The sequence below is a fragment of the Bufo bufo genome, chromosome 5 (assembly GCF_905171765.1).
Source record: "Bufo bufo chromosome 5, aBufBuf1.1, whole genome shotgun sequence".
Lineage (NCBI taxonomy): Eukaryota > Metazoa > Chordata > Amphibia > Anura > Bufonidae > Bufo > Bufo bufo.
In genome coordinates, this window is record NC_053393.1 from 77985520 (window position 1) to 77996268 (window position 10749).

At 43.0% G+C, this 10749-nt stretch overlaps 1 protein-coding gene across 1 annotated transcript in view; it reads left to right on the forward strand.

The window, feature by feature from the left end:
• The window catches only part of RGS22 (regulator of G protein signaling 22), a 161247-nt gene extending 150763 nt beyond the window's left edge, over nucleotides 1–10484 (forward strand). Inside the window, exons 23-26 of the mRNA XM_040432191.1 lie at nucleotides 370–528; nucleotides 6950–7069; nucleotides 9529–9634; nucleotides 10285–10484. Of these exons, the coding sequence (XP_040288125.1) occupies nucleotides 370–528; nucleotides 6950–7069; nucleotides 9529–9634; nucleotides 10285–10400 (501 nt within the window). The 3' untranslated portion in view covers nucleotides 10401–10484. The remainder of the gene's footprint in view (nucleotides 1–369; nucleotides 529–6949; nucleotides 7070–9528; nucleotides 9635–10284) is intronic.
• The last annotated feature ends 265 nt before the right edge of the window (nucleotides 10485–10749 follow it).

Consider the following 10749-nt stretch of genomic DNA (forward strand, 5'->3'; position numbering starts at 1 on the left):
CAGTGTTTTCATGTGAGGAGCAGATGAAGGAATTCAGCACCAGACTCCCCTTCTCCGGGCCCATATCAGTTACGTGGTCTGCCTTCAAGGAAGGTGCACCACTGGTATATTGCCTTCCCTTTAAAAATGGGGGGTCCAACTTCTGGGACCGTCACCAATCCAGAGAATGAAGGGGCTGCAGCACTGGCTGGCTGCAAATACCTGCACAGCTGGGTTGCTAGAAGAGCTGCTCTGCAGGGAGAAACATAGTCCCTGGACCGGTAGTTCCTCACAAAAAGTTTTAGATCTGTCAACCTTCTGATGGACACAGTATCAAATGTCTCAAGTACAAGTAGACACCAGTTACTGTGAATGTATCTGTACCCCTAGATGACAGTCTTCAGCATAATGTTCAAGTACTGGCCTGATTTCTGTGAATTCCGGAGTCGTCTGACAGATGAGAAGATTGTGCCTTTACTGGAGCGGAAGAAGGCGAAGAAGGTAGAACACATGAAACAGAAAATGAGAGAACAAGAGAAACTCGTCAATGTGAGTAAATCTATTATGTACAACCACTGGGATGTGGGAAAGTGACCCTGGCATGTTCTGGACTTATACCAAGTGAAGCCTCTTGGTATTTTTGGTGTTTTACCTTTAAAGGGGCACTTTCATGAAAATGTTTGTATCATATATTAACATCCTGTATGAATATTCATTTTTTTTTGTCTTTACCAAAAAATGTGGATGGTTTTCTGGATATAATTTTTTGAAGTCACTCCATGTATTCTACTTCCTGTCCTGGCTCTTTAACTTCTTCCTTTGTTTGGAGTTTTTGCATGGAAAACAGCCTCAGTTAAAGTTGCCCGGGTTTATATCCCCATCTTCACCCCTCCGGCCCACCTGAGCTGAGTATCGGAGCATTTTTAATGCTCCGATGCTGTCCCTTGCCCTGCGCTCTATCGCGCAGGGCAAGGGCATTTTTGTTTGCATACTTACACTACTAGGTGGAGGCTTCCGCCCAGCAGTGTTCCTGGTGACATCACTGCCTCTGATGGGCGGGCTTTAGCGCTGCCCTAGCCGTTTTACAGGCTAGGGCAGCGCTAAAACCCACCTATTAGTTACTGGGCTCACTGCTAGGCAGAAGCCTCAGCCTAGCAGTCCCCATGGAGAGCCCGGTACATCACCGGATCTCCAAAAAATTCCTTTTCCCTGCGCGATTCAGTGCAGGGCAAAGGAGAGCATTAGAGAGCAGGGAAAAGGAATTTTTTGGAGATCCGGTTATGTACCGGCTCCCCATGGGGCCTGCTAGGCAGAGACTTCCACCTAGCAGTGAGCCCGGTGACGACACCGGCACTAATGGGCGGGATTTAGCGCTGCCCTAGCCTGTAAAACGGTTAGGGCAGCGCTAAAGCCCACCCATCAGAGCCGGTGATGTCACCGGGAACACTGCTGGGAGGAAGTCTCCACCTAGTAGTGTAAGTATGCAAACAAATAAGCCATTGCCCTGCGCGATACAGAGGGGTGAAGATGGGGATATGTCCGGGTTCAGCTCTGAACGCGGACAACCCCTTTAACCATCTCAGTCAGACCATCACTGTGACCAGAGAGTTACGGAGGTGAGTGACTTAATTAGAGCATCACATTGATAAGTTTTATCTAGACCTACCAAGAGAACAATAGAGCTGTCATACTGTCATCCCAATTCTACACCTACTATTATCTTGAGGACTAGCCTTCAGAAAACAGCAGCAGTAAACTAACAATAAGTTACCTATTTATATAGGAATTTTATCTCTCTGTGCCGACTGCTACAGAAGGACAAGATTTTGTATTTGATTTTCAGTATTGCTGAAATAAAAAACTGCCCAAAAATTATTTAAAAAATACCCCGTTCTGACTTGTCCCTTTAATAATCATGAAGAGTTTGTAGATTTGTTTTTTTTCCATGAAACATCTTGTGCTGACTGGTCTTTTATGTCTAGTAATTGGATTATGTGGGCTTTCCATTGATCGGGTATTGAACCTTGGAACTTTTCATACCGTTGTGGATGATTCATATCACTGGAAACTATCATTATATGACAGATTTAAGACTTGTCTCTACACACAGTTATTTTTCACTTTTTAGTCAGTGAAATGAAACAAAAGGTCAAAAGCCGCACTACAGAGACAGTTCTGTGCTGCAAAACATCTAATGATAGAGATATAGCCAGCTTCAAATATGACCATGTTAGCTCCATCCTCCTTGTCCCGTTCCTGCATATAAGTACTTTTAAGGGGAAATAATTGTATTTGAAAGCAGGGTCGGAATGTGTTAGGCCTCATGCACACGAACATATTTTCTTTCCGTGTCCGTACCGTTTCTTTTGCAGACCGTATACGGAACCATTAATTTCAATGGGTCCGCAAAAAAAAATGAAGTTACTCCGTGTGCATTTTGTTTCCGTATGTCCGTTCCGCAAAGAAATAGAACATGTCCTATTATTGTCCGCATTACGGACAAGGATAGTACTGGAAAGGAAAATATGGAATGCACACGGACGTCATCCGTATTTTTTGCGGACCCCAAAATACATACGGTCGTGTGCATGAGGCCTTAAACTAAAAAACATTATGATCCCCTGCTGCTTCTCTGGTCCCTGCTCCTCTCCAATTCCTGGTCTGGGGCTCAACATTCAGGAAATGGCTTGTACTGCCAATAAATGGCCGGCACTGTGAAATGGGCAGCCAGTGATTGTCAGTCCAAGCGACATCCAGGATGCCAGGCCCAAGAAGTGTAAAACAGCAGGGACTGAAGCAGCGGGGTGCTCATTCTGACCCCTTTAAGCATAGCAGGTACATGTTGAATTAGAAGAAGTGATTGTTAAAAATGACCATGGCCATGCAGAGATCCAGAAAACAAGTCCATATTGTCTAGTTAGTCATTTAGACCTTCACTCTCTTGGAGTCCTAGAAAAAGTAAAGTCCCTTTTACACGAGTAGATAATTGATTTGATCGAGCAACGAACAAGACGTTAATGGTCCAACAACAACCCTTTAGATGCGCAGAGTATCATGTAAAAATACGTGAGTGCGATCATGTAATAGACGCAAGCACTGCCTCTCTGGTGGCCCTGACCATGGGAGTTCGCATAGGCACACATGCGCAGCAACTCGGGTACTGGCCACCTCGTATCTGCGCTGCATCGGTTGCCGTATCCTCTGGAAACGAGCAGTGTATAATGTGATGGAAAATGAAGCCAGCCAGCAAAGGAGGCAATATAGACAATCACAATACATTAGTAAGTGCCTTGTATTAACTTTCTCTACATAATAAATGACATTTGCTAAAGTGAAGCAACACCTTTAATACAGAGGGGGAACACAGTCATTTTAGCAATTCTAAAAGTATATCTTGTAGGTGAAAATAAAAAAAATCTTACCTCCTATCTCATCTTGGCGGGCCCGGCCAATCCTTGTATTACATAGGCGACCATTTATTTGAAGACTGTATTTCCTTGCAGTGGCCACAGGGGAACATTTGACCAGAAGTGGCTTCTCTCAGTGATAACAGCTGATCACCGATGGGTATGCCATGTAAATTTGGGTGCTCTAAGTAATTTAATAGTGCACTAAATGAACATATTACTATACAACATACTGTGCAAGTATAAAAACATGAAACACATGAATGTGACCTTGCAAAGTCTAGAGCAAGTTGGCAGTCAGCACTTAGTGACACCTCCTTGTGTACACAGCTTCCAAACTTAGCTGGTCTGTTCCCTCTTACTATATGGCTTTGCCCCTTCTTCTATCCAGAACTATTCCACTGCAGAAAAAAACTTTGGACCTCCTGCTTTCCATGCCTGAGATTCTCAATGACACAGTATTCAAGACTTGAGATTGTGAAGACTAGTCCAGAACTCACGTCCTTCTCCTATTACTTCATGAATGATCTGGATTGCTGTATGATGAAATATACAACCCTTTGTCATATATATGGTTATCTCCAAACCTAGGATATTGCCTTTTTGGCTTTTTAAAAATTTACTTCAATCCAGTCTTTCCACAATATCTTTGTGTAACTGGCTAATATCATTGCCTCTTGCACTAGTAACAAAATTTCACTTTACACCAGACTTGAACCTTTCCCGCTCAACTGTTTATGCACCTCCCCACCAAGATCCTATTTAGGCATGAACTCCACTAGACCTCTGAAGCTGTCCTGTGATATCTGACACCAAGATGTTAGCAGCAGATCTTTTAGGGAGGTTTTTAAGGTGTTTAATAACCTCAGGATAGGTTATCAATATCAGATCGGTGGAGGTCCGACACCCATCAGCTGTTTGAGGAAGCGAGTGATGCAGCCTCCTCCCAGCTTACCGAGCAAACACCGTCCGTTAGTGGCTGTGCTTGGTATGGCACCTCATCCTCATTCACTTGAACGGGACTGAGCTGCGCCTAGGCCATGTGACCTGACCGATGTACAGTGCAGACCAAAAGTTTAGACACACCTTCTCATTCAAAGAGTTTTCTTTATTTTCATGACTATGAAGGCATCAAAACTATGAATTAACACATGTGGAATTATATACATAACATACAAGTGCGAAACAACTGAAAATATGTCATATTCTAGGTTCTTCAAAGTAGCCACCTTTTGCTTTGATTACTGCTTTGCACACTCTTGGCATTCTCTTGATGAGCTTCAAGAGGTAGTCCCCTGAAATGGTCTTCCAACAGTCTTGAAGGAGTTCCCAGAGATGCTTAGTACTTGTTGGCCCTTTTGCCTTCACTCTGCGGTCCAGCTCACCCAAAACCATCTCGATTGGGTTCAGGTCCGGTGACTGTGGAGGCCAGGTCATCTGGCGCAGCACCCCATCACTCTCCTTCATGGTCAAATAGCCCTTACTTTCAAAGTTTTCCCAATTTTTCGGCTGACTGACTGACCTCCATTTCTTAAAGCAATGATGGCCACTAGTTTTTCTTTACTTAGCTGCTTTTTTCTTGCGATAATACAAATTCTAACAGTCTATTCAGTAGGACTATCAGCTGTGAATCCACCTGACTTCTCCTCAACGCAACTTATGGTCCCAACCCCATTTATAAGGCAAGAAATCCCACTTATTAAACCTGACAGGGCACACCTGTGAAGTGAAAACTATTTCAGGGGACTACCTCTTGAAGCTCATCAAGAGAATGCCAAGAATGCGTAAAGCAGTAATCAAAGCAAAAGGTGGCTACTTTGAAGAACCTAGAATATGACATATTTTCAGTTGTTTCACACTTGTTTGTTATGTATATAATTCCACATGTGTTAATTCATAGTTTTGATGCCATCAGTGTGAATCTACAATTTTCATAGTCATGAAAATAAAGAAAACTCTTTGAATGAGAAGGTGTGTCCAAACTTTTGGTCTGTACTGTATGTGACATCATTGACGTACGAAGAGGCCACAGTGCTCACTAGAGCTAACAGCTAGTCAGCAAGAGTACTGAATGTGAGACCCCCGCCAATCTGATACTGATGACCTATTCTGAAAATAGGCCATCAATATCAAAATCTTAAGCAGCCCCTTTAAGCCCTGTATGTTAAAGATGGGTTAGTCTTGTTCCTCCGTCTAGCACATCCCACAGATATTTAATCGTATGGAGATTTGGAAGCAAAGTCCAAACCTTGAATTCTTCCTGATCAATTCCCGATCAATTTTTGCAACGTGGCGGGGGCATTATCTTGCTGAAAGAGACGCTGCCATTAGGAATACTATCGGCATCAAGGGGAGTACTTGGTCTGTACAATATTTAGGTAGGTGGTATGTATCACAGTAGCATCCACATGAATGTCAGGACCCAAGGTTTCCATCACAACATTGACCAGATCATCACACTGCTTCCACTGACTTGTCTTCTTCCCTTTGTGCATCTTGGTGCTGTCTTTTCTAAGTAAGTGACTAGAATAGTGAATAGATTGCATTAATAAGGCCTCTGGGTCCCTGGGTTTTAACAACTCCTGTTAGGAGATACTGGGAGAAATTAGTGTTGGGGTCTGGATAAATAACATGTAAGTCTGATCTGAGTTGTAAATAGGAAAAGAACATAGATCTGGGTATTTCAAATTTTTGTGTCAGGTCTGTGAATGTCGAAGAAACTTCCTGGTCGTATACATCCCCCAGGCTGTGCACCCCAGCCGTCTTCCATCTCTCCGCCCCCATGACCGCCTGTCTCCCCGGCAGGGAATAATTATGCCATAATAGTATTTCAGAAATTACACTCGTAAATTGGGTTGTTAATTTTGCTTCCTTCCAAACTCCCTGTGCCAATCTGTGTATGGGAAGCAACGGTTTCTGAGCCCTAGAAAAATTCTCCAGAACTGACCAGTATGGACGCCCAGGTAATGCCTAAGGAAATACTCAGAATCAGGGAGTTCCTCAGTGGTGTACCAAGTATGTATGAGGCGCAACTGCCCTGCCAGGTAATATAATCTGTAGTCTGGCAGTGCCATGCCTCCCTCAGTCTTTGGTCTCCTTAATGTATCCAAGCTTAATTTTGATCGGGAGTTTCCCCATACGAAGGTTCGGGTCATGGAATCCAATTCTTTAAATATTGATTTGGAGATGGGCACCTCTGAATGCTGTAAAGCATAAAGGGCCTTGGGAAGGGTTATCATTTTAACTAAATTAATACGTCCCGCATTATATAGAGAAGTATCTGGGGAGGACAGATATAGAATAATATAATCAGCGCACAACCCAATGCACGCCTCTCTCTCTCCCAGTAGCATTACATTTTGAATAGTCTTTAACTAGGGCTTAAATTTGTCTTTACTGTCCTTTGTATATTTACAAGATGGGGGGAGTAAATAATCACTGTAATCAGTTCTAAAAACAAATGAAGGTGCTGCCCATATGAAGATCTTAGTTGACTTTGGATAGCTTAAAAAAATCTTGTGTTAAACCTTTGATCTCATCATAGCTACGTTCTACATTTATAGCAGCAGCAACAGGAAGACTCTAAAAGAAAAGGTACCTTGTCAGAAATATACGATGATAATGACAGCACTTACAGCGAAGAGTCATTTTCTGGCCGCAACACTTTTGGACGTAGCAAAAACGTAAGTACTGTTTATTATAATGTGTCATCCGCTACAGTAATTGTTCACGTATGTGTAGATGGTAGTAGTCATCTGACAGTACTTATACACCCTCTGATATGTGGTAGCCAACAGCCTGCTCATAAACTTCTGTAGAGATGCAGGAGAAAAAACTGAGGAAACATTTGAGGAGCCTTGGCCACAGCCAGATAAAGATGTCCACTGTTGTTGGAGGACATGACAGGTCCCGGTTCCTCACTCAGGACCTCCCTCTATAAGCCAAAGAGGACAACCACTCTATGAGAGTGGCTCCAGTTGTGGTTGACTTGAGCCATCCTTGTATCACAACGGCAGCCATTCATCTGAATGGTCGTGTTGTAGTCCTACATTTCACCTGCAGGGGCCACTGTAAGGGAAATGTCTTTTTGACTATGGCCTTCCCTGGTAAATTCGCCAGGGATGCCAGGAACAGGACCTATGAAGATTAGCTGAACCTTTAACTCTATCTCTGTGCAGAAACATTGCTCTCCTACCGCTATAACGATATATTAAGAAATTGCTGGCACAAACATTTGGACCTATTTAGGTTAAACATCAAAATGCTGATTAAGAGTGGCCGTTGACTTTAAAGGGGTTGTCTGGCCTAGGAGCCAACAACTCCAATGGTCTTAACCTGTGCCCCAAAAAAGAAACAAAAAAAAAACAGTCCCCACACTGCTGTCCCATTTCTGACCCGATAGTGTCTTGGTCTTGTGACCTCTGTAGCAATTACTGGCCTCAGGGGTCACATCTGTCACTGCTGTGAGTTTTCTTATGGGACACAGGTTAAGATCATTGGGGTTGTCCGCTCCTAGGTTAGACAACCCTTTAAAGGACATCTATCTGCAGATTTGTACCTATGACACTGGCTGACCTGTTACATGTGCGCTTGATAGCTGAAGGCCTCTGTGTTGGTCCAATGTTCATATCATATGTGCCCTCATTACTGAGAAAAATGATTTGCAAATATATGCAAAAGAGCCTCTAGGAGCAATGGGGGCGTTGCTGTTACTCCTAGAGGCTCTGCTCTCTCTGTAACCGCTGTACCTTCTTCACTTTGATTGACAGGACCAGGCAGTGAAAATATCATCACACCTGGCCCTGTCAGTCAGAGTATAGGGAGCGGCAGTTGCAGAGAGAGCAGGGCCTCTAGGTGTAACGGTAACGCCCACGTTGCTCCTAGAGGTTCATTTGCATATGTCAAAACATCATTTTTCTCAGCAATGTGGGCACATATGAACATGGGACCAACACAGATGTCTTCAGCTGCCAAGTGCACATGTAACAGGTCAGCCAGTGTCAGAGGTACAAATCTGCTGACAGATGCCCATTAAGCAGGAAAATATTTCCAAGTCTTTTCTTCTCCTTGGATCTGCAGGTATTCTTCTGGAAGGTTAATCAGACCCCTTGAACACTTGATTCCCTTCAGCCTAAATATATTGTGTTGCTTACAGTATACGCCACGTACTAGTGTTAATTATAGATTCAGTTTGGTTTAATATATTTTTTCCTGGCGATTTCAAAGACAGCAAATCCTTCCCGCGACAGGCCAGCATTTTATAGACCTTTAATCACATAAGTGAGCAATAAACAGCAGCCATTAATGCGAAAAAACTGGAAACGTTACTTAATTGAGCCTAATTAACATGATGAACAGTTTCTTATTATTTGATGGAATCACATGTAATGTTTTCATTATCCAGACACCGTTTTCGCAGCTGCCTTTACCAACGCGTTTCTATGCCAATACAATTTTGTGTTGGGGAGGAATTAGACAGCTGTCATTTCCATTCTAAACCAGTGTTACAGCATCCTCTGGTGTATAAGTGGTGACCCAAAGTGTACACATTGACTGGCACATACGGGAAGGATGCTGTAGTCACTTTTGGCTGTACACTTTGGTATGCAAGGGCATCCCTGATGTATTTCCTATTTATTTTTTTTATACTTAAGGGGGTTCTCCCATGATTAATGAAAAAACATCATATAGTACATGACAATCTCTATATAACAAAGCTAGAACCAGCCCTGTACCTCACATGGATCCAGAGATCTCCCCATTCATTGCTCTGAAAGATTTATATCAAGCTGACAGCTCAGGGGGAGGGTCCTTTCTGCTGCAGTTCAGGGAACGTGTCTCAGCTCTCCCTATCAGAAATCAGGAGGCAGTTGAAGGATGAAACTGAGCATGTGCGGCCATCTCAGTGAGGAGGACAGAGAAATAAGAAACAAACAAACAGCAGGTGGCGCTATACAGATAAGGTTTATTGAATAACTCAGTAGTTATGCTAAATTCTTAATAACATGCAATTACAAAATAATTCAGATCCAGGTTCTGGTTTGAAAACTGTAGAATATATTTCGTGGGACAACCCCTTTAATACAGCACTAAGTATCATATATACTATAAGAATACCTATCTTATGTCATTGTTCACATAGGTATCTTGGAGTTACTCAAAATACTTGGAGGCCCTGGAGCAGGAAAGAATGCTTCTTCAACTACAGCAAGACTTGGAAAAAAAAGCGGAGTCAAGTGTCATGTCAGGTGCATAACAATATGATCTTAAAGGGGTTGGCACTTACATTATGCAAAGGGTAGGTGATAAGTGTCTAATCGTTGGGGGTCTAAGTGCTGGAACCCTGATGATCACAAAAACAGAAATGCTATTCCTCCTATTTTAATGGAGCCCTGGTTACAGCAGTCATGCATGGCAGTGCAACAATCTCCATCAGTCCCATAGACTTTGAATGGAGCAGCAATGAGCATTTGCGATTGCAGAGGGGGCATGGGATCCTAGATCTTGCGATCTGTGGGGATCCTAGCAATCAAACACTTATCACCTATCCTGTGTACAGGGCCAGGTTCCTGCATAGTCATCTCGCCTAGCCTTGTCAATCAAGAAAGAGAGGGAGGAGCTGGCAGAAGAAGCAGGAGTAAGGGTGCACAGAGTGGCTTGGGTCTGCCCTCAGTGCACTTAACTGCTCATTTGCATATGGAATCAGAGTACTTTCTCTCCAGAATGAAGCAATAGATCACTAAAGATATCATTACATTCTGATGAGCTAGGTAATTCACATAGTCATTGATTCAACATGAAAGTCATTCCAACTAAAGGCCCCAAATTTGGTGAATTCTGGTTGTGGAATCGGTATGATCAGGTCTGATAGGAGCTTGACTTTGTGTTGTCTCCTTAGATGACTCCTCAATCTACAGTGTGAAAACAGATGAATCTAAAAGAACTGGTAAGACTGTCGGCTCATCACACCAGTCTGCACAGGCGCAAAGGATTTCGTCAGCCGCAAGACAATAACAGTGCACTTGTCTTTGGCGTTCCTTCTGAGGCTGGAGCTCACACTGAATTATGGCCATCGTCATTTCATTAAACTGTATTACACCTTGATGACTGAATTTTGTATCGAGATTAATATTGAGAATCAAGTTTATAAATTGTTTGTCCTATATCCCTCAAACTGTAACATTGTTTTAAAAAAAAAAAAATTGATTAACTTCATAATACTAGGATTCTTTTCCTACTTGCTGTTACAGTGGCATTTCACTAGTGCCATTGTACCATGTGCTCAGGCATTGGCTTCTTGTGGGTTTCAGTTAGGCCATTGTTTCTATGGCGGTTCATGTTGCCACTCTTCCGTGAGTCCACT